General features: G+C 37.2%; 1 protein-coding gene and 1 long non-coding RNA gene across 3 annotated transcripts; both read left to right on the forward strand.

Moving 5' to 3' along the window:
- The first annotated feature begins 1016 nt into the window (after positions 1-1016).
- ushbp1 (Usher syndrome 1C binding protein 1) lies at positions 1017-11620 on the forward strand. Of its 2 annotated transcripts, none has more exons than XM_008406545.1 (14): positions 1017-1185; positions 1918-2141; positions 2210-2364; positions 3509-3672; positions 4209-4397; positions 4482-4738; positions 5269-5409; positions 5503-5591; positions 5660-5777; positions 5869-6103; positions 6989-7144; positions 7760-7857; positions 9337-9459; positions 10779-11620. In XM_008406545.1, the coding sequence occupies exons 1-14, from the start codon at positions 1180-1182 to the stop codon at positions 10942-10944; spliced, it is 2121 nt and encodes a 706-aa protein (XP_008404767.1). In that variant the 5' UTR covers positions 1017-1179; the 3' UTR covers positions 10945-11620. The 2 variants fall into 2 exon arrangements, with proteins under 2 accessions (XP_008404767.1, XP_008404768.1); XM_008406546.1 differs by having other exon boundaries at positions 2225-2364.
- Positions 11621-25132: 13512 nt separating this feature from the next.
- LOC103463291 (uncharacterized) lies at positions 25133-27178 on the forward strand. The gene is made up of 3 exons (XR_533489.1): positions 25133-25216; positions 26435-26529; positions 26925-27178. It is a non-coding gene; the product is annotated as an uncharacterized LOC103463291 (long non-coding RNA).
- Positions 27179-27773: the final 595 nt, after the last annotated feature.

The raw sequence follows: 27773 nt of genomic DNA on the forward strand, positions 1-27773 counted from the left end.
AGCATTGTGGGTAATGAAGTTTTTGGGTTAATTTCAAGTTGTTCCGTTTTGTAGACAGCCGGGAGAAGCACAATAAAATAATCTTCAACATCAGTGACAACGACAATAATAATTTATTATAAAATAGAGTAAAAGGCTTAGTGGTGCAGATAAAACAAATATTAGGGTCTCTTTATTTCTCTGTCTGTGTAATATTAAAGAACTCTACAAAACAATAAACTTCTATTTTGAATAGGAATTTATTACCTTTTGCAATGTTGTATAAATGTTTGTTTTTTTCCTACTATTTTTACTTTTCCTCTATTTTTATAGCAATATTTGACTTTTTTTGTAAACGTATTGTTCAAGTTCAATGCTCCTAACGGTAAAGTTTCTCTTTTGTTAACTAAACTTCTATTGCCTCATATTTAACCCATTTGTTAATACTTGAGCCACACTTATCATTACCCATAGAAAAGTTGTATAAAAAGCCATAAAGTCATCTTTTACTGCAGTCGAAGAATCTCAGACAAAATAATTCTAGCCTTTACCTGGACTACACTCATTTATATTATGTTAGTTTAAGAGTTCATGATGACATCCTCTCTTATAAGGTTCCCACGACTTGTGGAAGAAAAATATGCTCACACCATCACAGATTCCATATCATACGTAAAAGTGGGATTGAGGTATTTTTCCAAATACTAATCCTCTGCCATTTTTGGGATTCACTCATATTTTTGCAGTGGAAAAGCTCAAAGTCTCATATATGTCACTTTTATTACAACTAAAGGTAACATAGTTTTGTGATTGTGATATAAAATGGCAATATGCGGCTGGTAAATGCTTAATATTGCCCCTTTAACACCCATTTTTTAAGTATAATACACATTTCCAAAGACCCGGCCAGACTGGAACTGACACTGCATGGAAACTAACTGCGACCAAAACAGGAAAGGACACAAAGTGAAGGGGAATGGGTGTGGATGTCTCTCTGAGTGTTTCCCACTGACTTCATTCATCACAGTTAACAGAGTTAGACAGACATGCAGCAGGACAGCAATCTGCTGCCTTCGCTCAGGGACTGACCTCTGGCCTCTTACTGCACAAAACAGCAGGACCAAGAAGAAAATCTCCACGTTTTTTGTTTTTTCAAATGTTAAGGATTGTTATACTCTGGAGACGTCCAAAACAAGAAAGATGGAGGTAAGCAAGTCATGCTGAAATGTTTGTTTGGTTTTAGATTAAATCCATTACACTGTCAGTACAGTAAAGTAACCAAGTTCCACTTTAATAAATGTTTGGTTAAAGTGTTTCCAGCTGTTTTAAGAAGTAAGCTCTTGGCAAGATGTTTGAGAGATAATTGTTGTGGAACTGAGGAGTCGGTAAATACTTTCCTCTGCTACTTTCCACACTCATGTCAGAGTGAGCTAAAGAACCATGTCACCATTTGTCTTGCAAAAGAAATAAATGCATGAGAGGCAGTGATAGCCTCTGACACTGATGAGGAGTTCTTGAAAGTCAGGGATCAGGAATGTGAAACATGCTGTCCTCTCTGGTCAGCAGAAAAACATGTTGGAATTCAAGTAATTAAAATATGCATGTGTGAAATCTAGATATTCTCCAAGTAGTTTTTTTACTTGCAGTTTACAATGATTTGTTTTGTGCTGTGTGCGTTTATCTGAAAATCTTAGAGAAAACAATAGATGGTATGATCTGCAAATGTTTGTTGGGCAGGAAGTTGGATCTCAGGATGTTTTTGGTTTCCTCCTTTTCCGCCTTGAACAATGGCTCAACAGTTTGATGCCAGCTTCATGACAGACTTTTAATCCAAAGCAAATAACATGAGCAAACCCTTTAGATTGAGTCTTAAAAAGTCATAATTTAGCAAGAAAATGTTGAAAAATTTAAGGTAATTTCTTGACTGGGTCTCTATAGGATTCCAAAAGAAGCAGATGTAACAGCCTTGATACCAGCTCCCTGTTTAACAAGGATGTGCTGAGCCATGGTGACTTTGTGACCTTTGACCCTGAAGCCTCTGAGCCTCTGATTGGCCATGAGCCCACACCAGCAGAGGTGGCTCAGTGCGAAGCAGAAGTAAGCACCCTGCTCAGCATCATAGCTGATCTAAACAAGAAGATGGGGTCGCTAAAGGCTCCGAGGTGAGTAAAGTTCCCGAATAAATGATTCTTTCAGATAACGCATGATTCAGAGTATGACTCATCTGAAGGGTTGACTCTTCCAGTGATCCAGGAGACACGAGACCGCCACGTCCGTCCAGACCTCTGGTTCCCCCGGATCTTCTGTCTCACCGGCTGCTCAGAAGCAGCCCAGAGAGCAGCTCTGCTTCTGCCGCCGCATCCAAACATCCAGCAACCAGCCAAGGTCGGCATGAGGAACTGCTGTTCATACTGAATTACAAACAAATATGTCAAGCTGTCCAGCTTTGTGAAGTAAAATGCATTGAAATCTAAATGCGTAACAACAAAACAGATTTGAATTTCAGGAACTGAAAGCAATGCAAATGCAAGCAAAGCAAAGCTGTTGAGTTAGTTTAAAATTAGTTTCCAAAACGAAATTTACATTTTACACAACAGACATTTTTGCTTATTTATGGCCCTATACTGTATAGACACAACAATCACACATCGATCAAGTCATACCCAAAGGGAATGTAAAGAGACCAGCTAACAGACATGAAGTTGGACTGTGGGAGGAAGAAGGCAGAAAAGGTCAGTCAGAATTTGAACTCAAGACCTTCTTGCTGTAAAAACACAACATTTTACCAAGTAGATCTGATTTAGTTTGTAGTGCAAGTATGTTATTATACTTGAAATAAGACAAAATTAACATACAAGTTAATTTCAGCAAAATACAGGAGTTTGTTTTAAATCCTTAACATTGACTTAAAAAGTATTAAATCCACTAGCAGATTAGTTCACTTATAATGTGGGAAAAATGTCTTGTTACAAGTGAAATAATCTGCTAATGAAACTAATATTTTTAAAACATTATGAAGGAATTAAAAACATGACAATAAAAACTAAACATTACATATGGATACCACGTTGGTTTTTTTTATATACTTTGTTTTTTTGAACATATTGAAGCTGGTTATAGATTTTAAATTAACTGTGAGTGAGTTACAAATTGTGGATCCTACAGAGAGAGTAGTTTGAGCAAAAGTGGTTCTACACAATACTCTATAACATTTTTTTAGTTTGAAATTAAGCACCAGAAATAAGTTTATTTCTATTTTTAAAGGGTTTGAACAATAGAAAACTACTATTGTAAAGAAAAGTATGTCACACAAAAACAAAGCAAACCCTATGGCTAAAAAGAAAAGCATTGCATACTATCTGTGCCTATTATAGAGCTATTTGAGTTTTGCCTCTTCTACATAAAAACATCCCCATATTCTTTCTGGTAAAACGTTATTACAATAAAAACCCCTGAATTTGAGCTAAAGATTCAAACGTTGAGCTGAGCGCTTTTAAACGTTACTGCACCTCTACTCTTTACCCGCTAGGGGGCGGCGGTGTCGTCTGGACACAACTGCAGGAGGTTTTATCATCGGTGGAGGACTCGATCAGCTTCAGAAGGACGTGGGCCGCTCCAATCACAGCCTCCGACCAGAACAAGGACACGGAGCACCTGAGAGCTGCTCAGGAGAACTGGACCAAAGCCACACAGGTGATGAACTGCAGGGAAACATCTCTAACATTTAACCTGACATCAGAGTTGGGTAGTAACTAGTTACTCAGTTACATTTAGCTGAGTAAAGGTTTGAAAGAAATGTGGAGTATTTTTACTGCGATTTACTTTTTACTTTTATTTGAGTAACATTATTATGAGGTATTGCTGCTCAGTCTCATTGGAGACGTCTCATTTTTAAAGAAACATTGTTTTTGCCTTATTTTGTAATTACATTATTGATATAAATTATTTTCACATTGATCTAAAATACCAAAAATGTCCACATAACTGTATTTTGATCCGTCTGATGATGTCATTTTTAAATATTAACTGATTGATGTTTTGATCAGTTAATTGAGTAGCCTTTTTACCAAATTCTTTTTTACTTTTTCTTGAGTACAAATACATTAAAGTATTGCTACTTTAGTACATTTCTTGGTTCTCTTTCCACCTCTCGTTGAAATATTTGTTGTTACAGTTGCGAATTTAAATAAACACCGGTGAGTTTTGTAAATATATTCCGCTGCTTGCAGATGCTGGAGGAGATGGAGAGAGACTTTGGGATTTCATGTTCTGTAGGAATGCAGAAAGAGCAGAACTTGAACGACTTCTTGGATCTGGAAAAACAAGAGTCTGTTCTCAGGAACAACATGCCGAGTCGCAATGATGAGCTGCAGAAAGCTCCAAGTAATATTTACTCACTGGAAGACGAGAACAACAAGGTGGGGGAAATGTTTTTGTCTTGTTTCTTTGCTTTAACTCTACAGTTTTTAGAATCAGAATAAACTAAGGTGGGGTTTTTGTAGGTGCTCCACCTGGCTGGTCTCCACAAGGCCTGGAGGTCTGACAGGTTTTCTCCTTCATACCGGCCTCCTTCAGGAGCTCTCAGTCCCGACCGACCGCCTCCTTCCTACCCCGGTTCACCTTTACTCCACAGAAGAACGTCCAGAGCTGTGACTCCTCTGTCTTTGGGTGGGGACGGGACTCCACTGGGCTGCGTGACCCCGAGCAGTCCCTGCCCCAGCCCCATCAGCCTGGAATCAGAGACCGAGAGACTGAACAGGTGAGACCAAGACTTACCAGAAACAAGCCAGAGCAAAACGCTGAACAGCAGCTGTAAACTGACACTAAAAAACAGCTTGGTTGGTCTTGTAGAAACATTTGAACATGTGTTTCACAGATAGAAGTTTGATTGTTGCACCGATAGAAGCTTTTCCAACATGTCTTTCACATATTCACATATTAGACACATTCAATTTTTCCCAGATATTTAAAATGCGAAGATTTTCTATATGTAAAAAAAAACTGTAACAGACATTTTTTATATCTGCAGAAAGCAATGAATGAAGGTTTAAAAGTAATATTTTATGCTAAAGTAAAATTTTGCATGTTTTGGTACTTCTCTTTTGGTTTTTACTGCTTCTTCTCTGCTTTAACCTCCCAAAATCCTGAGGTGCATCACTTAGTTGTTAATATTGTTCTAGTTTTACTGATACTGATATGTTAAAGCGTCACACTATCATCACTAATACCGATACTAGTGTCAATATATCATCCATTCCCAGTTAAAAGCTTTAAATCCTGTTGTTTCAGATGCATTGAGAGGCTGAAGGCCAGAAATGAGCGTCTGACTGCGGCTCTGGAGCGAAGGAAGGCGGATTCGGAGCAGATCAGTCTGAAACTGTGCCGACTGGAGTCTGACCGCTCTGCCCTGCAGATGGCTCTTAGATACTGGTATTTATCATCCACACCTGACACATTAACATTTAAACTTGCCTGCACAAATATTCTGAGTAGAGGTTCTGTCCTGTGTTTGTTGTCCAACAGTGAGGAGTGTGAGGAGGCCTACGGCGAGCTGCTGTTTCTTTATGAAGCCAAGCTGCAGCAATGCCCCCCTCTGCAGATACACTCAACAGGTGATCATCAAGTTTTATGCAAGAAAAAAAAAACTTTGATCCCGAATCACGCATTTTCCTCCAACCAGAGCCGGTGTGTGACATGCAGCAATCAGCTCAGAACCCGGAGATGGGAACTGAGGAGTTATCCACCTCCTTCTGCACTGCTGGAGTCACAGAGGAAACCCAGAGTCACACGAGGCACAGGTGACGTTTGTCAGGATGCAGAAATATACACACAACACACACACACACATATATATATATACTAATAAGTCGAAGTCTGTTAATGCCACAGAACTCCAGATCCAGCAGACCGGGAAGCAATTCTTCGACAACAAATCGAGCGACTGAAGAGGGAACGGGCAGCCATTTGCCCAGCAAAGCCAGGTCCAGGAGCCGAGGTCAGACTGAGCTCAGAAACCGGTCAACCGGTCGGTACCAGATGGGGCCACATGATGAAGGACAACAGCAAACCTCCTGAGAGCAAGAGGGAGAAAGCATCGCTATTTTATGAGTTGATCTCAGTCAGGGTAGGAGATTTCTTTTTCTTTTGTTTTTGTTTTATCAACAAAAATCTGTTTTCTTTATTAGCTGCAGACATATACAAAACAAATTTCCTACACAACACAGAATCTCCAGAGTCCAATTTTTACAATAAATGAGACTTTTTAGCAACAGCTAACAGTTTGTATTTTATTAAAAACACAGAATGAACTGAAATGTAAACCCTCTTTTTGTTTGCTCAGTGGTTAAATGTAAACACTGGTGAGAAATAAGCTGTTGTCAGCCTGTTTTGTGTCATTTTTAGCAGCCTACTTGGCACAAAAATACACAAATTGATCAAAACAGTAACAAAAAGCTGTGAAAAGCTCATTTACTGCTGCAGCTTATCAAAACCTTTAACATTTTTAAAAATGAACACATTTACAAGTAGCAGTCCATCTAATCTTTTACATATTTTTATGATTACTAAAGAGCAAAAGTTAGAAAAAAGAAAAAAATCTGGTCTGCAGCCTGATTATTGTGAAAATATGTTGTTTCAGGGCTCTAAATCTTTCACCAGCCAGCAGTTTTTATTACATATTCAACACTAAAACACTTTTACAAGAGCACTTTTGCAATGAGACCAAGTTTAATGAATACTAAAAGACAGGAATCCTAGTATTAACTATATTTAACTATATTTTTTGATTCCTCACAACCAATTGAAACACTTATATTTATAATCTAAATGGAGCTGCAAGCAGTCATAAAAGCTAAAAATTACCGTTCTACTACTGTCCAAGTCAAAAATAACATTCGGTTTTTGCTTTCTGGCTTCCTTTAACTATGAAAGTTTTTAGTTGTGCCACTTAACACAGACTATGCTGCTATGAATTGTCCTTGTTTATCATAGATTGTGTTTTTTTGTCAAGGAGGAGATGTCAGATCTTCGAGCTTTAATCCGTCTGAAGGAGAAGGAGCTGCGATGTCTCGAATGGGGCTTAATGGGACAGAAGTCTCAGGAAACAGCTGGAGTTTTCATCCCAGAAAACCTCAGAGACGAGGCGGAAGATCGGAAGACCGAACAGGTATGAAGCGCTCCAACTGCAGCAAAGATGACTTCATTTTAAAAAAAATACGAGCAAATAATACAAAGTCAAGGTGAAAGGACCGAGAGGGAGTAGGGGGCCACGCTCATGAGAGAGATCCGATTCAAATCCGGCTCTCCCACCTGGGAAATCACGTCTTCCAAAGCAGTATCCCTCCAGGCCGAGTCAGATATTTTAGTTCCTCAAGGTCTTCTGCTCGGCCGTCCTGTCCCTGCAGCAAGAAGTCACGCCGCACCTCTCACCTCAGTCTGTCAGAAGACAGGAAAAATAACTGCGTGAGTGACTGACATTGAGGACAAGTTCTGAGTTTGATACAGCAACTCAGGAAAGAATTCACAGAATGTTTCAGCTATATTACAAATTATGTTAAATTATCAATTTAATGGAAATTTTACATACAAATATCATATTCAAATGACGGACGGACGGACGGACGGACGGACGGACGGATGGATGGATGGATGGATGGATGGATGGATGGATGGATGGATGGAACCAGATTTCTGAAATGACTTGTTGCCAGGAAACCTTCTGAATTGTTATTTCTGGTGTTTTCAGTCGTTCTTTCTGCTCATTATCATATTTATGTTTCAGAGGTTTGGTGAAAACGCTGCCAAAGCTGTTAGTGACGGTGAAATCACGAGTTCTCTGACCCGACCCATTCTGAAAGAGCTGCAGGCCGTCCTACAGAGGTGAGTACGTGAGAACCTCTGTATGTCAGAGTTTAATGGTTTCCTTTTATATTTCTGTTATATAGATAATAAAATGTACTTTTTAAAATCCAAACCAAGAAATCCTTTCTATTCTATTTAGAGATGAGAAGCTACAGCATAAAAATAAAGTGAAATTTCAAGAGGGAATCTGAAACCAAAATATCAACCTTATCAAGCTGGTATTGATCCTATACTGATACAGACTTGGTATTGATATTATCAATACTTTTGATCAACTGGCCTATTTTTACTTAGTGAGATGTTTAAAGCTTAACCCTTGCTTCTCCACATCTATAATCTTCCTTCGTGTTGCTGTCTGATTGAACCAAACCAGTAGTCCATCGGTGTCCAAAGTGCGGCCCAGGGGCCATTTGTGGCACCTGAACTGATTTTTTGTGGCTCCTATGATGTAGTGATACAAATTGGTCCACCACGTAGCTGACTGTATGCAGACTTTTTTCAATTAGGTCAAAACTATTACCCACAAATTAAAATTTTCTCACAAAAATGTTAGAAAAAGCAACATATTTATCTTTTAGTAACTACAGTTTTGATATCAAACCACAACTATCCACACCAACAAAGACTTTGGTACACCCAAATCTGCTTTTAATTACATTCTTGAAAGTTTTTCAAATAAAGACCTAAATTATGTTTTTTATTGCTGCAAATAAACTCAATCTTTGTTTAGTTTTCTTCTGTCGACCCCAAACTAAATTAGTAAAGTGGTTGCCTTTCTTTCAATAACGGATACATGCAAAATCATGTTTTAAAATTTTGGTTCTAAAATAATTTACATATTCCTTTACTACAAAAAAATCTATGTTCTTTGTTTAATTAAAATATTTCTGCTTAGTTTGTTGTTGAGCTTCAAAAAACGGTTCTCAATAAAATGTTTTGTGAATTTACTTTTTTAAGAGTGATAATTTTGGCCTGTTACAAAAAATCTGGACACTCCTGCAGTAGACTTCTAAAGGCCACTGGTTTGAGTGTTAAAAACTAGTTCACACCACACTTTTCAGCATCTTGTTTAAAAACAAATATGGAAACCTCGTAATTTTTTCCTCCATTGGAAGATTATTCACCACCTTGTTTAGTCTATCACATGAAATCCCTATAAAATACAGCGAAGTAAAATCTCTCCAAAGCACCGTTTTTATTGTTTGAAGAAACTATTGTTTGGAGTGTTGCTCCCAGAATAAAAAGGTGACATGCGGTGATGCTGGGTTTTGTTCTGTTGCTAGGTAACAGACTTTAACATAAAGCATTCTGCAGAGACCTTCCTCTTTCTCTTCTAACCTTGAGAGATAAACGCTTTATTTTAAATTACACTCCTTGTCAGGCCAAGGATGAAGTAAAGAAAATAACTCTTTTCTTAACGATTGTATTATTACTGTGAGCAGACCTCTTTTGTTAACTGAGTTACCTTCTGATCCACTTGTTTTGTTTATCTGCCAGGGAACAAGCCCTGAAGAGGAGGCTGGCCATGGTCCACGACTCGCTGAACTCGGCTCTCGCAGACGGCGCCCCCCACAGGAAGGACAACGCGGAGCAGATCGCTCGACTCACACAGGCGCACAGGCAAATATCGACAGCACACACGCTGCTTCAGTGCCCACTTTAAGCAAACTGATTACTGACAATCACTGTTACTCCCAAACAGTACAAGCTGGGATGGTGGAACAATTCAACAAATGATTGGATATAAATGTCTGGGAATTTGGTGTGATAATTCTTTGTCTGTTTCACAACGCATTGCAAGACTATAACTTAAATTTAAGTCCAAACTCAAGTTCCTGTATCATAAGTGATCATCAAAGGTGGGCAAAGTAGACAAAAATTATACTCAAGTAGCAGTAGCACTACTTCAACATATTTTTACTCAAGTAAAAGTAAAAAGCATCCATCCAAGAAATCGAGTAAAAAAGTAACCAAATGATCAATCATTGAATATTTAAACATTACATAATCAGATGGAACAAAAATATAAATGTATCAGTCTCTTTCAAGAAAAAACTTATGAAGCTTTAACATAAACTGCAGGTGTATGTCTGTGTCTGGTGAAAGTTTGGTTTAAACATGTTTGTTTTTCATTCAGTGGGTAGAAAATCCAGACATTTTACTCAGGTCAGAGTAGAGATACTTTATTTTAAAATTACTCAAGTCAAGGTAAAAGTACAGCATACTAAAAAGTAAATGTAATTGAGTAAATGTAACTAGTAACTACCCGACGCTATTAGTTCTGCTAGGAAAACCCTTGTATAGATTATCATTATGCCAAAGTTTGATTATAGAAATATTTTGTACAGGCAGGCTCTTATGTCCACACTATAGAAACGTGATTTATTATATGTTTTATAACCTTTTCTTACACATCACTGCAGTTTGTGTTTTTCTCGTAATTGGTCGTCTTTAATTAATCCAAGGCCATCTCATTGGTATACAGTTGTTTATAAGTGTCACTACTCGTTCTGCTCAATATACTTTTGCTCAATGTTCCAGAAATCAAATCAAATCAAAATCCTTTACTGCACTGTACTGCAGCAAAGGACTGGAGAGAGGTTTAAAATTGTGTACTTTCATAGGTCATTTTAAATAACCTGAATTTTACTAGTTAATTTGTTTTAAGGGTGTCTCAGTTTAAGAATGAGAATGTTTTAATGAGGTAAGAGTATTACCTAACCCTACTGGGTGTTATTATTTTATACTTTTAGTGTTGTTGACTGTTCAAGGCATAAGAAGGGTTAAATTCATGTGATTATTGACAGTGAAACTACATAATATTGTCGTCTCCTCTCCCTATGTGTTGTCCTTCCCTATCAAGTTTACTACAAATATGAATTACCTAAAGGTTGAATGAAATGAATGAACTAATCCATATTTTGATGGTTTTATTCCAGTAAAGTTCTGAGTTCCTACAGGCAGATTCGCAGGAAGTATCGGGAGCAGGTGTGGCGGCTGGAGCAGAAGGTTGCCGCCATGATGGAGAGTCAACACAGCCAGAGCGAAGCAGGCAAAGCTGCAGAGGAAGGAGCAGAGTGGAGGAAGGAAGAGACAATTTTATAAAACAAAGATAGATCCGTCACAGCTAGAAGCTGCTCACATCAGCCTCATGTGCAAATCTGATGTATAAATTATGTTTTTTAAAAACAATTATTCTTGTATTCTGCATATGTAAATAGTTGTAGCACTTCTATTATTACTGGCAAAACTACAGGAAGTCAACCTTCAAATGAATTAATCATTTATTGCAAATATTTATTATAAATCAGGGGATTTAAACTCAATTGTGTCTTATGAATCATTTCTGTGGTGATTTTCCAACCATCCTGCTAAAAGGTCCCAATCACAACCAATTTTTTGTTTGAAGTCCATGAGATTTTTATTTGAAAACTTCAGGCCAAGCCATTTGGTAGAGAAACTGTCCCACAGCACCATAAAGCTTCACGTCATATACTATATTTTTCTACATAATACCGGTTTCAAATGATTAAGAACTCCACATGTTTATGTTCAGGATGGTAGGACAGAAAAGGCTTTCAATTGGCATCAGAATCACAGTTATTGGCCAAATTGTTTTGCACAAACAAATCTGATTTTGGTTTCAAGTGCTCACAGTTTGCAGACATTAAGTTTAAATATGTATGCTTTAATAAAGAATAAAAGGAACCCTATTTATACGTATATGTATGTACACTATATATTATACATAAAGAAAATAAAAAAGAAAGATTGCTGTACAGTGCAAGAATGTTTATTTTGTGTCACATCTAATTAGTATAAGTCTGTATTTAGTGGAACTTCAGCCTATTATAGAGTATATCTGTAAATACTTGAATCCAAAAACGTGTGAGCATCTGCTAAACTGCTTTTATATTGCCATTGCCTGACCTGAAGAATATCAAAAGTTAACTGAATGGCATCTTTTCTTGACTTTCCTATTTTGAAGAGTGTCTTAGAAAACTGAGTTTCTCTTTAAAATCTTATAAATTCCCAAAAGACAGACTTAGTCACTTAATTTAATGTAAAAAAGTAAAATATACTTGAACAACAAAGTCCTGGTATTGATGATTTTGATTCATTCATTTAAGAAAGTTTTACTTAAAATGTATTCAAATTAGAGATTGTATTTTAATTCATTCATCTATAATTATAATATAATTATGGATGGATGGATAATTATGCTCCTTCAATAAACTGAGATTTTTTAAAAAATCTTTTCTAACCAGTAGCAGTTGTACCATCTGTCTTTTTGAACCTATGTAGAAAATTAAACAGCAGCACAACAAAGAGAGAAGACCGTTTGACATAGCAAAACTCAAACATAAGACACAATCCTCTTTTTAAATAAAACTGTCATGCAGTTTAAATAAAGAATGAACCGTCAGATGATTTGAGGTAGGTGACAGCGGACATGTTCGCTTTCCCATAAAAACCTTCCTTCCAACGGCGCCAGGGGGTGGGGCCCGCAACAATGGCTGATCTTCACACAAAATGTTACGCCAAGCCCATTTGTCTTCTTTGCACCTCCGTGGTCTCACGTTCTTCGCCTTTCACGCTTGACAGTTCAGTTAAAAGGTCAACTCAACCAAACTGCAAAAAAAACATAAGAGAAAAAACTTTTTCCCTCTGCAGATTACAGTCAAACATTTACTGCTGTGCAAAGAAAAAATGTAATTTAAAACAAAATAAAAGGTAAGTCCGTGACCTTTAGTATTTCAGACAGAAAGAATTAAATAAATGTGAAAATGTGTTGCTTTCTTTAGATTCAACCAATTGACTGAATTTCTCTAATCTGAAGCACATCTTCCTCTCTTCTATCACCTTCTCTTTGCCTCTCACTCAGTTGTCCATTTTCTAGTGTTTTTTCTCAATTTCCTGCCCCTCCAGATTCTACAAGCTCATCTCTCACCCATCAATCCACCCCTTGGTCGACCCTGCACCCTGACCTTCGCGCTGCAGCTGTGACCGGCGGTCAGGAGGTTAAGGCAAAGGTTGAGTGTCACACCCACAGGGTCACAGCGAAGCTTGGCTGTTGTGTCAGCCACTGAATTGAAGCTTCGGAGTGGCAGACGAGGCGGCGGGGCCTCTGACGCCCCGACTGTTGCCTGAGCTTGCCCTTTCCTGAGCAGAGGTCAGCGCAGAGGGCCTTTCCTCCCTCTCGTCCCATACCTCCAGGTCACCAACACTATTGTTGTAATAGCTGCCATTAGAGCGCATGATGCAATTATCATTCAGTTTTATGTTGCCACTCTCCAAGATCTATGTTAAGCTCTTTAGTTCATCAAAGGTTGGTGGAAAACATGGCTGCTGTAACCTCTGGGTGACTCTCGAGTCAAAGGCGAAACAATAACGACAAATGGCCCTTTGAGAGAAACATTTTACAAGTGAAGGAAACCTGAAGCATCATCACCTAAGAGGTGCAAGGAAAATTTTCAATCAACCCAAATAATTAGGTTAAGTTATTATTAAAATATATTTTTAAAATTAAAAACATGTTTTCTGTTTTACAAGGTCATGGAAGGATTATTTATATTAAAACCTGAGATACAAAATAACCTTAAAAGTTTATAAACTTCTTTTTTTACTTAAAGTATTGTACAAAGGTATTTGTAGCTTTCCACTTTTTGTCATGTTCATGACATCCTTAAACTTCAGTATATTGTTTACATTTTTTGAGATCAAAACAAGAATAGTATATAAATGTATATTATGTATTGACTCCTCGACAGATACACTCTGGTTCACTATATTTATTTTAACAAGAGAGAAAATCAAGTTGGTGGTTATTGTCAGTAAAGCAGCTTCTGCCCCACAGTAACCGACGGCAACAGAAAAAGGGGGAGGAGCTGTCAGTTGCTGGTTGCTGTGGTAACCACCAACTGTCAAGAGCAGCAGAACAGAACTTAAAACACCAACTGGAGAAACAACTTCTTGAACAAACAAAATAAGAATATACAAACAAATTTTGACAAACTTCACATCTACAATGTTGTAAAAATAAAACCCTGCCACATATAAGTGAGAGTTTAAAATTTTTTTATGATTTTTAAAATAAAAACTTGAAAGTGTGCACATATTTTTGGTAGTGTTCATCTTCCCAAAATGTCTGCTGCCTTTAGATGTCACCTAATTTGAGTTCATTTATGTTTAATTGAAAGGAAAAAAAAGTTGGTTAGAGAGCATTAAAGAAAACGCAGCATCATGAAGACCAAGCGACACAGCAGACACTTCAGGAATAATCACAGCTGACGAGCGCCTGTGATAAAAAGATTCAACTCTCTTTTGTCTAAAACATGTTTAAATCAACGTGTGACATGTTCATTTTAAACTGCAAACAAAATACTGTAAAAGAAATAAACAAATAATGGACTTCAGTTGAATAAGTGGTCCAACTCAGTTGTACATTCCTTGGATCACAAGTCCAATATTTTTATTTTTTAATAACTACACTATTTTCTGTCATAGTCTTGTGCAGTAAATTATTATTATTATTAATATGTTGTTGTTGTTGTTGTTGTTGTTGCTCTTGTTTTTATATTGTTTCCAACACTTTAAGAAGGTTTTCTTATGTGAACCTTTATACCTATTGCTGCTGTCACACCTGAATTTTCCCCTTAGACAATAAAAGCTGTTCCTATTCTATGCTAGTTCAGCATACAAAGTTTACTTTTTGTAATTTATTTTTAAAGCCAGCACACAGGAATCACAGTGCATTCCTAAATCACAACTAAAAGAATGAAATAATTTCTGCGTCAATTTGAATTTTTCCTTGAAGGTTTGCCCTCACTGGGTTGCAGATGATGCATTTAAAAATAAGTTTCTTTTTATTTAAACTGCGTGGTGTTTTGTAAAGACTCGAGTGAAGACTGAAACACATTGGGTCCAACAATAAAGTTTTTTGCTAGTCTTCATTTTATCAAACAGACATCTCTATAAGAATATGTTCTGTTTTCTTTTGAGCTCCATATTTCAGGATATTTTTCACTCCCCCCTCACAGCACAGCAGAGTTTTATGAAGCCTGGGAAAAATACCCACACCATTATTAGATAACGGCAGTGGCTGTCAATCAGTGTGGGGGTGGACGCCTGCAGACACGAACACACCGAGGAGGAGGAGGTGAGTCGAAGGGGGGCGACCTTTGGGTTTCAGGTCAACTCATTTGCTCTCTGCATTTATCCCTTATTTTAATAAGTCGTCCCGCTGTAAGCTGTATCAAGAGATCACCGCCTGAAAGCGTCCTCTCTCCAAGCCATTAGCTCACCTGTCACAGCCACTCTATATCCCTGCTCATCCCCTCCTCTGCTCTTTATCCATCCACTCTGCGCTGCCGCCGTGACCCGATCGCTCCGCTCTCTGGAGCTTTCCGACACAAGTCAACCCAAGCAGAGGTCAGGAGGGTGGGGAGGGGTGCAAGAGGCACGAAAACAAAAAAAGCACACACACGCACACACCAAAAAAAAAGGCTTTGACCTCAATCAAATGACCGGGCACATCCGCTTTGTGCTCTCGCCCACTCAGATAATGAGAGCAAACAGCTCAGGCCGGCGGACACAGGGAGCGGAGGATAAAGAGTAAAACCATGTTGCATGTAAGTCCATGTAAGGTGATTTCCATGCTTGCTGCTGGATGGTATGTATGCGTGACATTTGACTGAGAAAGTTGCTTGATGATCAAAACTCATCAGCTTGATGAAAGATTGAGAGGGAGGGAGGAAAAAAAGCGTTTTTTAATCTAGAAAAGTGATAATCAGCAAAGCAGCTCGGCAACAAGCCAACACAGATGCTTAAAAAAATGTGTATACTGGGAATAAAATTGTTTTTGACATTAGATCATGTTTCAGTATTAGATTAAATAAAGTCGTGAGCAGGTTGGAGCTCGCTTCACATCCAGGATCAGGGACAAAACACTCACTGTTTAAAATCCTCTAGGAGTTAAAGGGGGAATTAGATTAAAATATTGGTCAAAATAAAAAAAGGGGAAATTAAATGAGAAAATCCCCCACAGAGCATAATGCAGCCACCACCATGTTTCACTGTGAGGATGGTGTGTTTAGGATGGTAGTTTTCCACAAACACCAGAATTTTTCATGTTAAATATTTGATTTTAAGCTGTAAACAGTACGTTCCATTGCTTTCTTTCTACAGTGGTTTGCATTGGACCTCTTACATTAAGAAAGGGCCGGTCCAATGCTTTTTGGGGTTCTAACCAGATTTTTATTTGGAGTCCCCCAAAACCAACTTCCCTGTGAGTGTAACATGTCTACTGTCTTTAGCGTTGTTTGTAATTAGCTTACATCACACCGGTGTTGTTATGGCTAATGATTTTAAACTCAAAGGAGGAGCAAACCCAAAAAAAATAATAATAATAATTGGATTTTGAAATACAAAGTGGTATTTAAGTGTGCCATTTTAGTTCAACTATTTGAACGCAACATCAGCTGGAAAAACCCTAAATTTACAGTAAACAAGTTAACAAGTGAGAAACATTGTCCATCAGGGATGTCATTTTACCCAGAGTTCTTATGTCTTTAACCACCTGTACTGGGTCCAGCTCTGGGTTGGGATTCCCCCCCAACCCAGAGCTGGACTTTCTGATTAACTTACCTAACCGCTTCCTTTCAGCTGCTTATCTGCTCTACAGCAGCTTATCTCCAACAGAAAACACCAACAAAAAAGGTGGCCGATGCCTTCCGAAGCGTCCAAAGATCTCCTCAGCAGGTCGACTCTGCTCTGACCTTTCCTGTAAAGAGAATCAGTGTTATGAGTTCAGTCCAGTCCACTGTTTGTTCATCTGAACCACCAGCACAGGTGGTAGACTACCCAGAAATTGCACTCAAGTAAAAGTAGCCATCCAAGAAATTAGTCAAGAGTAAAAAAGTATTTGGTAAAATGTCTACTGAAGTACTGAGTAACTGATCAAAACAACATTTAAGATTTAAAAATTATATAAGCATACGAAGCAAAATATAAATTTATGTGGAAATTTAGGTATTTTAAGGACCAAAATGAAAATAATTAATAGAAGTAACGTAATTACAAAAAGCTAAATCAGGCAAAAGATAAATTTTTCCAAACTTTAACAAAAACAGCAGGTGTGTGTCTGCATCTGGTGAATTTTTGGTGGGTAAAGTATCAAGAAATTTCACTCAAGTTAGAGTAGCAATACTTTGTAATAAAGTTACTCAAGTAGAAGTACAGAGCACAATGCAGTATAAATACTTCTAGAAGTTTTTTATTTTTTCAAAAAGTGAATGTAATTGAATAAATGTTTATTATTATTAGATAATTTCAGACTTTGTAGAAACAAAACAAGCAGATGGAAATACAATGAAGCAGGATCAACTAAATAAATACCATAAATTAATAAACCCTCTGCACGTTATTCATCAGTTCCTTATCTGAAAAGGACAGAGGTAAACTTTAATAAAATTCAGCCCCTTTTTCCCTTTTTACTTCTTTCATCTACTCAGTTAAAACAATAACAATTAACCACCAATGAATTACATAACAGTAGTAATTCTACTTAACATTCAATTCTAGTCCTCATTCCTATACTAATCAAAAGCCAACCTTTTATACATTATTTTTAAACCGTTTTAAGTTGGGTAATCCCAGATAATAATAATAACAGATTCCCTCATTCTTTGCATAATGTGTTCTCAGTGGTTTTACACTGCTTGACCTAAATTCAAACGCTGCTGACGTTAAATAACCTCCTGCACGGGTTCTCCTGTGATAACAAACCCACACTTCTGTTTGCAGGTTAGGGAGATAAACTTACAGAAGATCCCAACAACTGTAGAGAGAAATACCTAATGAGGTCACTCATGTCAGCGTGAGAGCAGTAGATTACAGATAGGAGGTGTTCAGTATGGGGAAAGACGGCAGGAGGAGGGGCCTCGACCTAATTCTGTTAAAGCATTTGAGTCTTGTTCACTGAGCTGATTAGGTTAATTTTCTGTCATCCTAAGCACCTTATGTGACCTAGAGGCAATGTCTGGTGTAACAAAGGCCACACACTGGGAGCAACAGATTGCATGCAGATTTACAGGAGAGAAGAGATAGGCTGATTAGGAACAGAGGGAAACTGTTTGGGCGGTGCAGACAGTTAAGTCCTTGTCTGAAAATGTCAGTGGGAGAAAGGTTTACCTTCAACAGGAAACACTGGAAACTTGTGATTAGTAACTGTTTCAACGACTCTGATGAACAAGCCAGCTAATTGCTTTCTAAGTAGCGCTTTTTTAGAACATAAATCTCTTTTTGACTTTCAGTGAAAATGACCCATGCAATCAGAGTTTTATTTTTAATCCGTTTCCATATGTTTTGTTGAGTGAATGACAGCTTTGAAGGTAACGGGTGACATAAAGATGATATATTGTTTGAGGAGTTACATCATGACATGAACACAAAGTCTAAAACGAGAGCTGCCCTCATGCAATCACACACAAACATAAAAATAAAAAACCTTAAATCAGTCCGATCACACTGAGTCTTCGATATTCTGAGCTTAACTGTAATGTGTCAGCAATGGAAGAAAGAAACAAGAATAGATGAATGCACATCTATTCTTAAAACCTTGCATAAACTACAACCAAGATGACAGAAGTACAAATACTCTTTACTGTCCTTTCGTGGAGAAAATTTGATCTGTAGAAAAGTTCAGGAAGAGGTGAAAACACAAATAGATGGGGCTCCACTGTAATCTTAGTTCCAAAAAGTTCCAAAAGTTAAGATGAATGCAAAAAGTTTGTTAATAAATGGGAATCTATTTATCCTTTTAAACAATTACCCTAAAAGTGGAAACATGTCCATCTGCATCAACCAACTATGTTTGCAGGACAGATTTGTTGAGGTTGGGGGACCACCCAAAGTCATCCAGAGGGCCACGAATAGCCCACAAACCACACTTTGGATACCACTGACTGAGGGGTGTCAGAGAGAATGAATCTGAGGACATTTGTGCTACACTTTCCATTTTTCTTTATTTGTAATAAAAAACAGAAAACCCTCCATCTAACAGTAATGTATGTTGGTCTAGCTTGTAAATCCTAATAAAACACCCTTCAATTTGTATTTGTGGGCATGATATGATACAATGTTTAATAAATTCAGGGACGTGATTACCTTTACAGCTATTTTTAATCTCATCAGCACAGCAGAGACATCCAGGAAAAGTTCTACTGCTACTGTAAACAACTCAATCGACTCCTCAGCAAACAGCGGAGACAAGATATCTGATTTGAATGACAACGGAAAGGGAAGTTTCCCACCAACGTCCTGCGGGTTTGAGTATTAGAGAAGGGCAAATATTGATTGGACATTGCGTGTTGCTGTGGAGTCACCCCAGCAGATGTTTTTCCTTGCCTAGTTCTAGCACCTTGTTTATTTTAGATTGCTCCGCCATTCGCTGGAGGTCAAAGGGCCCGAGGATGTGCCGGGTGTTGTGAGGGGGAAGAGAGAGGAGAGATGATTTTTCTTCTGGCCTTGGGGTTAAAGGGCATCGGGGCTAATGAGGAAGGAGCACAAAGTCATGTGCTGTTGGTTGTTCACCCAGAGTTACTCCTCAGAGTTAAATTTTAACCCCACTTTTAAATTCTTGTGCACTTTAACTAATGCAGTTCATCCATTGTCAGAGGAACTGTTTCACCCTCCTTCATCCTCCCTCTCTGTATGGTGAATAAACATGAAATGTTTCTCCCTCTGGGTTATATATAGCTCAGCTAATAATACAAACACTACCTGCAGGAACGTGGAGAAATGTACATATGATGAAAGAGTTTTTGTCTCAACAACTTTGATAAAAGAAAATGTAGCAAGGCATTTTTTGCTCTTAGATTCTTATGCAAAAGAACTGAAAATGTTTCTGGCGAAGTCAATAAATCTGATATTTGTACAGGTTTCTATGAGCCTTGGTGATGTGCAACCCTTAACTAACATTTGGTGAGAGATGAGACCTGCAAACAAGCAGCTCCCAGCATAACCCAGCCTCTAAGGTAAGCTCAAAGTAAAGTCAAGTCCATCTGACACACAAAAAACAACACACAAAAAAATGGATCCAGCCTTGATTTAGGTGAGAAAGTGGGTCGGGTTTGTTGTATATGGAGACATTAGTCCAATTACTCTCACAGCTTCCATGTCTAAAGAACAAGTAGGGCTCAAAAGCCGTCAAAAATCTGTTCAACTGATTAATTTTTCACCTTTTATTAACGCCTTCAAAAAGTGCTAAGTTTTCATCTCCTTTCGGTAACACATTAAAAAACATCCAGTGCTTCAGAAGCTGCCAAATCAGTAAAAAGAAGCCAGTTGTGTGTAATTTAATCTCAATAAAAACGAGAATTCATGGCAGGCTCTGCTACTGGAAAGAAGCTATAGCATAGATGAGAGACAGGGGAACGAATATTGATTGACAGCGCTAAAACCCTCTTAGTTCTGATTGATTGTTTCTGACCAAGTGATGTATTTCTGCAGTTTGCACTGGAAACACTGGGAGAAGACACAGGAGCTTGATTTTTTCACTGATTACCTGTCTTATACCATCACATTATAGTGACAGTTTCAATAATTATTAAATAAAACATTATTTTCTTCAAGGTTACATACTGCAGAGCTCAGATTATTACAAATATAAAATTAGTTACCAAATAATACAAGGCTCTACATTACATCTACTCTGAATTTTCTGCTTATTAGGAAGACCTAAATCATAAACAGTATATAAAACATATAAGATTATAAAAGTTGCTACTAACTATTATATAGTGGAGTTAATATTAGTTTTTCTATTTGCTCATATATTACCTTAAAACATTTTGCAGCACTTTAATGCTTTCTCTCTTTTCTACATTTTTGCTTTTTCCAGTTTTTGTCTCCTTTAGCATGCAACTAATTATCTAGAAATAGAAGATATAGGAAAAAAATATCCTTTCTTGTCAGGTAATGCGGATATTTCTGTACAACAGAAACAAAGAGACAAGCAATGACAGTGAGATGGAGTATAATTTATATATAGACAGAATAAAAAGTAAAAATCCTGTATTGTAAGTGTAAAATTATATACAAAAAAGTTATTAGAAATTACTCCAGTTCAGAAGAATGTGCAACTGAGTTGGTTAATTAAAAATGTGCGAAATATGCATTTCTGTGCATTGAAGGACAGACTAATACAGACAAAAACGGTGCAATAGTAAAGTTATACATACACCAGCATGGATGTTTTTTGTTTTATTTTTATTTTTATTTTAATGTCAGATATTTATTTTTATTTGGTCATTTTCTGTTGTACCTCATCCTGATTCTGCAGTTGCTGAAAGTTCCTGCATTTTTGCTTTATTAACTGGGAAACAGTCCAATAACACCTCAGGCCAGGGTAATGATTTTCATATGTCACCCTTAAGTATGCTGACCTTTCAGCGTTGTCGTTTTCCACCTGGTTTATGAAGGATGTAGTTCATACCAACAACAATGCAGATTTATTATTATCGTTTGCAATTATGTGTTAAATATCTAGTACTTTCTCCATATTCTGAAGTGCTACAAACCAAAGGAGACGTTCAGAGATAAGTTTGAGATAATTTAAATGTTTGTGCATGTATGTAACGATTTGTTCAGATTAACATACAGAAGGTTGCTCTGCTTCACTGTCGAGAGCGCAGAGAATGTACAGACCCCACCACAGTCGACTTCCCGCTGAGAGCAGCTGCATTCCTGACCTGCAGTTCAAAGAGCAAACACACACACACACACACACAAAGAGACGTACAGATATGTAAGCTGCACATGTTCTGCTGTTACATAGGCAGGAATGTGCTCCAACTCTCCTGCTTTAACCTCACACAGCAAACAAGCCAGATGACAAAAACACATGACGACTCAGAAATCAAAGATCTGACCTTTGAGTTACTGGTTCAGACTCCGGTAAACATAAAAGACTCCGACGCAGCCAGATTAACTTGATCTCACTTTTGCTTGTTTAGTCTTTGCTTATGTAAGTTTAAATTAACTTTAGAAAGAGAAACCCATAAATAAGATACACGTCTGTGTGAATTGTCATCAAAGTATGAAGAACCAAGAATGTCACAGAATTAATCAAGCTGCTACTATTTGTGACATTTTTAGTTTCATTTTAATGTGTCACAAGTACCAGATTTATTTTTAGTCATTAGTTGCTTTTAATCGCTAATGAATAATGCTCAGAGTCTTTCAAACATTGAGTAAAACTACAGTGGGGATTTAGTTTGGTGCTCTTGAAACTACAGCACAGAATTTGCACTAAAACTGTATTTTTTTACAGATTTCTAATCATTTTTCTCACAATATTGATGTTTCAGATCATCAAATCACAACAGAATTCACATCATTCAAAAATAACTTGAAAATATAAAAATAAAATAATGATTTAACAAATTAAAAGGGGAAAAAAGCTACCTAAAAACAAACCTACCTGGCCGTATTTGAAAAGTTATTTCCTCTTAAATCTATTAAGCAATTGTGATAACAGGGTTACCTACGTCACTGTGGAGGGTTTTGGCCCATTCTTCTCTGCAGAATTGTTTTAATTCAGCAAAATAGATGAAGGAATCCAAAACAATTCTGGCACAACTTCATCCAAATGACATAATGCAACATTCTCTAGAGCAACTTTAACAAGTGACTCCAAAAACAAAACAGAAAAGACTCTTAGAAGTCACCAAACTCTCCTATTCAAATTCAAATATTTGGAAATATAAAGGTTTTCTCAGGCAGCAACCATTTTTTTAACGGCCACATTATGGACTTAACTGAATCACCCGAAACGACCTCAAGCTAAAATCCAAATCCAGCTGTCTGAAACATTCAACCAATGCAAAATGCTGCACAGGTGACCCCAGGGGATTTCTCAACAGCTGTGCTTTAATGGTGCGTTCAAGTACATCTCGTACGCCGCAATGTCTAATTATCAGAACAACTCTAAAGTGCCTTAGACTTTTTTTATTCTCAAATGTCTGCAGAGTCTTATTAAGTTAAAAAATCAATCCAAACCTCTTGTCAGTTTTATACTGAGCACTTTTTATTTCTTTTTCTTGATTTAAGCAAAACAAAAACGAACCAAACTGTGATTTTTGAGCAACTTAAATATTCTTCATGACATCAGTAAAATTTAAATTACAGGTCTTTGAAATGATGATTTAAGGTTACTGGAAATCAAACTTTGAATTACTCATTGAGCAATATGATTGTATTTTTTCTTTACTTTTTTTTTTTCTGGCACAATATATTAGGTTTTATTCTTCTGTTTTGCATTGAATCTGCATTTTTTCCACAAGTGACTTGACACAGCTACTACTTCCACTGTGCAGTTTAGTTTCGATCTACAACCTGATCTCTGAAATAAGAGCAGCACAAAGGTCAGACTTCTGGTAAAACACATACAGAGAGAAGCTCAAGGGAAAACACTAATTCAACTTACAGTAGCACAGCAGGGTTCCCTGTTAACCTCTTAGTCAAACAAAAGGTCTAACCATGCTCAAAGGGTCCTGCTGTGAAGGATGTGGGTTAAAGTTTCCAAATGCTCACATTACAAGGCAGAAGAAAAGAAGAAAATCAACAACAACAAAAAAGGGAAATATTTTCCTTTTCTGCCAGCTTTTTAATCAACATCCAACTCTCTGACTATTTGGCTTTTGTGAGAGAAAACTAGTTCTTTCAAAGCCCACAGGGACTCGTTTTTTTGTCATTCGGGTTGGGGGGGTTCCTGTAAAAACATGTGATGAGCAAACACATTTGGTGAACACACAGGCTCTTTAAACCAGCTTGGAAGCAGCAGTGAATAACTCAGATTGTCTGTGATTTTTTTTCCCTCCTTCTCCAGGTTTGGAGGTTGTTATTGGAAACCTTGGGTGGAGGCTCTGATTGTTTACTCTGACCTCCTCTTTTCACAGAGACCTTCACATGACAAAGCTGCAGGTTCAGCAGAGGAAACAGAGCAGGAGCTCTGCCGACCGCCAAGACGATGGCTGAGTGACTCATGTGGCAAATTACAGTTAGACCTGTGAGTCAGTACAATGCTTAATTTTTTTTTTCCATCTAAAGAGACATTCCTCAAATTTTACATATCGTTTTTATTTTATTGGTGTGACATTGTTTGTTGAAGCAGAAATCTAGCCTTATAAGCAATTATCCATATCTTAATCAACAGTTTGACACTTTTATGATAAACTTTTCCTCATGGATTAATGAAGGAAAGCAATAAAGCTTGATTAATCTAGATATTGGTTTCAATATTAAAGCAATACCTTCAGGAACATCAGTAATAATGTGTAATGAGAACTGAAGGAGATTGACAGAACCCCCACCAATTCACGATTCAGTATTTGCATATTTTTCTGTGCAACGTAGCTAAATTATTTGAGGAAAATCCACCTATTCCCAGATGTTTTTCATAGAAAATGGTACAAATTTAGGAGTTGCATTTTTTGAAGGCCGATTACGTCAATATAATTGGCCTTTGTTGCTTTGGAAAGCAACAAAGGTTTTCCAAATTCAAAAGCTCCTCCAAATGCTTCCTTCTTTTAGTGGATATGAAGGAAGGGTCTGGTGTATCCTTTGCATCACATTCTGTCCTTTTGATTCATGTGGGTCAAACATAAGGCAGTAGCAGAGAAATAACATTTTCATAGGGGTGACCAGATGGGCCATTGATCGCATCAGTGGTGGCCAACAACTAAAGACATAATATTCTATGAATAAATAAATACTTTGCTATACTAATAAATATAGGAGTACATTAATATTATCATTGCTGCCACGACCTTTTTGGAGGGGAACTGGTTGAGCATGTTCTACTGGTGAGTTAACCTCTAAATGGGAACAACCAATCACCTGGGCCACACCTGAAAGGAGGTTTTTGTTGTTGTTTGTGTAACAATAGTGGATGAAGTGGGATGCAGAGCAGGAGAGGTTTTAAAGATAACTGTATTAAAATCCAGTTTTATAAAAAAAAAAAATGCTTAGAGTGGTTGTGTTGTTTGGCTTTTATCATTTGCAAATACATTTCAATGAAAAAAAATAGTAGTAATAATAATTTAATAAATTCAATAATGTTATTAACTAAAATGGTTGAATAAATAATAATATAAAAAAACTCAACAAGATTTCGAGCTTTAACCAGGTTGTATTCAGCGCCTTATGGTTGCTTGGTAACAGGACGTACACAGAGCTAAATACTACTGCTTGGCGCGCTGACGCTTGCAAAGCAGCCAATCCAGGAGCGCCAGTCATTTTCCTTGGCGCTGATTGGCTGGATTAGCGGAAGATCGTGGAGGTTAGCTTAAGTGGTAGTGCTAAGAAGGTTTCCATTGTAAGTATTAATGCATGTTACGTTACAGTCTCTCCAGTTTTTCAGGTGTTGTCAGTGGAAATTGACGCAAAATCAGCAGATGCATGCATTTTGTTGGGTTTATAGCAAATGTTTCACTAAAATGTCAGAAACATGGCGATAAGTGACTGCTAACTGCAGGTGGCGGTACTTGTACCTTAGCCTTACTTGATGTCAAGTCAGTCCGTTATCGATATGGCGAGAAACAAACAAATAAAAAAAATCACATTTACCGTCATAGATAAGCACATAAGCAATAAATAAACACACTACTTTTGATGTAGTCACTTGTACTTTTTTAAAGCATTTCAAATATATTTTTCCGAATGACTATGTTGAGTTGAAAAGTGTATTCAGGACAAATATTTCAAAAGTAGGACCATAAAATCGGTGATTTTGATTGCAAAAAAAGAGAGAAATACTATTGAGAGATACTGGAGGGACTGATTAAGATATATTCTGTGTTTGAACTGTTAGAGTAGGCCGTCGCTTTTAAAGAGGGGCTCAAGTATTTGCGGATTTCAGCTATTTACGGGTAGCTGATCTCTAACCCCAACAAATACCGGAGGTGGACTGTAACATGATCCACTTGGTTTTATTTAGAACATAGAAGTAACAATATATATATAAAGTCTGGTCGGGATTCCTATTCCTATATATTTTCAGACTTTAAATTTGATATAATGTAAAATACTGAAGTTTACTGTGAATTTTAAGTGGAAATTTGTACAGCGGGAAAATTAAATAAGCAAAAACAAGGAATTAAAAAGGAAGGAAGGAATTTCTGTGTAAAATTACCATTGAGTTATGATACTTTGGCTTCCTTAATGACAACCATTAATACACCAATAATAGTCTTAAATCAGTGTTTTTGCATGTGACTAATAACTTGTATAAACAATTCCAAGACAAAGCTTTCTATGTTTGGGTTTAGTGAAACCTTCAGCTTACATTCGAAACAGGCAAATGACTTTGACAATTTAAAACATTTTATTATGTGGCAAAAAGCTGTAAACTTTGAGTTAAACATTAAAATAATTTTGCCAGTGGGAACTTTATGACCAATTAAGAAGCAACTATTACTAAAGATAACTTTTAGTTTAAGCAGTCCTCTAGAGATCATGAGAAACATGCTCATTGGTCTAATAAATACAACACTAAATGACTCACATTCTCCTTTTTTCTCTTTTTGCCTTGCAGTTGCCAGGTTAAATAGCTTCATGACCGGCACATGACTTTTACTGGACTGCAGAAGCACGTGCCTCATCTTCCTGCACACAAGTCTGGGTTTAGAGGTCAGAGGGCGTCAGCAGATACAGTCCTTGCACTCTTCTGTTGGAGAAATTCAGTGTGAAGCTACTGTTTGATCACTTTATTTTGGATTAGCTGCTGCAGTTTAAGTCTTTACTATTTAACTATTATAAATGTACCGTGCAAATTAAGTGTGTGTGTGACTCTGCGGTCTTTTCTTCAACAATTTATATACATAATTTACAAAAATGCTAATTAAAATGTTGAGTTCTGAGTAGAAGTGCAAAAAACAATAGTTTCAGTCAACAAACTAAAAATTTTGTGCATTTTATTTTACAGAATAACTGAAGCTTAGACAAATGTTACGGAGAATGTTTTAATATAAAGGCATGATTTCCATTGTAGCTCTGAATCTATATTACTGGTTGTTGCTGTGCAGGAAAGTGAGTTTCTGTCCCAGTCAAGGATTTTCCTGCATTTATTTCCATCCATTTTTCATCGACTCTGACCAGAAAAGCATTCCTGCAACATGATGTTGCTACCACTGTTGGTATGTTTAGTGCTAGTTTTTTTCCACACCGTTAGCATGTAGTTTCATCTGACCAGACACCTTCTTTTCACCACTTTATTCCTTAGCCTGTCACAATAAATCAATTAATGCACTGAATGTATTTTGAAAAATACTGCAAACGTTTTAACACCCAATACAAAGTACCCTAGTTAGTTTGCCCTAACTTTTGCCTGTTTTCACTGAATGACTATTTTTTAAGACATTTTTGGTTACAGAGGCTTTACACTCCATTTTTTATACTGCATTTTTAAAGATATAATTGTGTGCAGTTTAGTGATATAAATCAAACTTTTTTGAAGTAAATTTAAATTGTTGAATGTTTTTCGCCATGCGTCATGCAGAACTTACCCAAAATAAGATGTAATATTCATCATAATTTTAATCATTATCACAATAGTACCACAAAATATCATGATTAAATTCTTCATATTGCCACCTCTAGTCACCATGAAAATACGACTAGTAGAGGTGTGCCGATCGATCGGTCACCGATCATAATCGGCCGATTTTCGTGAATAAGTGCATAATCGGTGATTGGCGATCATTGGCTCTTGTTGCCGATACCGATCACCTGCATCTCATTTTGCAGCCTGCCTGTGCASCTGGTCTCTTCTTTCCTTCACACTGCGCAAACGCGCAGCAAAAAATCCTAAGCGATGTGGAACTATAACGCACTGAGTGAATGGGGAAGTTTGCTTGTTGCAGCGGAAAATTGAA

The sequence above is a fragment of the Poecilia reticulata genome, linkage group LG4, assembly GCF_000633615.1.
Source record: "Poecilia reticulata strain Guanapo linkage group LG4, Guppy_female_1.0+MT, whole genome shotgun sequence".
NCBI classification, from domain to species: domain Eukaryota; kingdom Metazoa; phylum Chordata; class Actinopteri; order Cyprinodontiformes; family Poeciliidae; genus Poecilia; species Poecilia reticulata.

Coding starts and splice junctions, on each gene's coding strand:
- ushbp1 (XM_008406545.1), top strand. Junction 4,739..5,268: donor GAGACCGAGAGACTGAACAG/GTGAGACCAAGA, acceptor CTGTTGTTTCAG/ATGCATTGAGAGGCTGAAGG. Junction 7,858..9,336: donor CTGCAGGCCGTCCTACAGAG/GTGAGTACGTGA, acceptor TTTATCTGCCAG/GGAACAAGCCCTGAAGAGGA.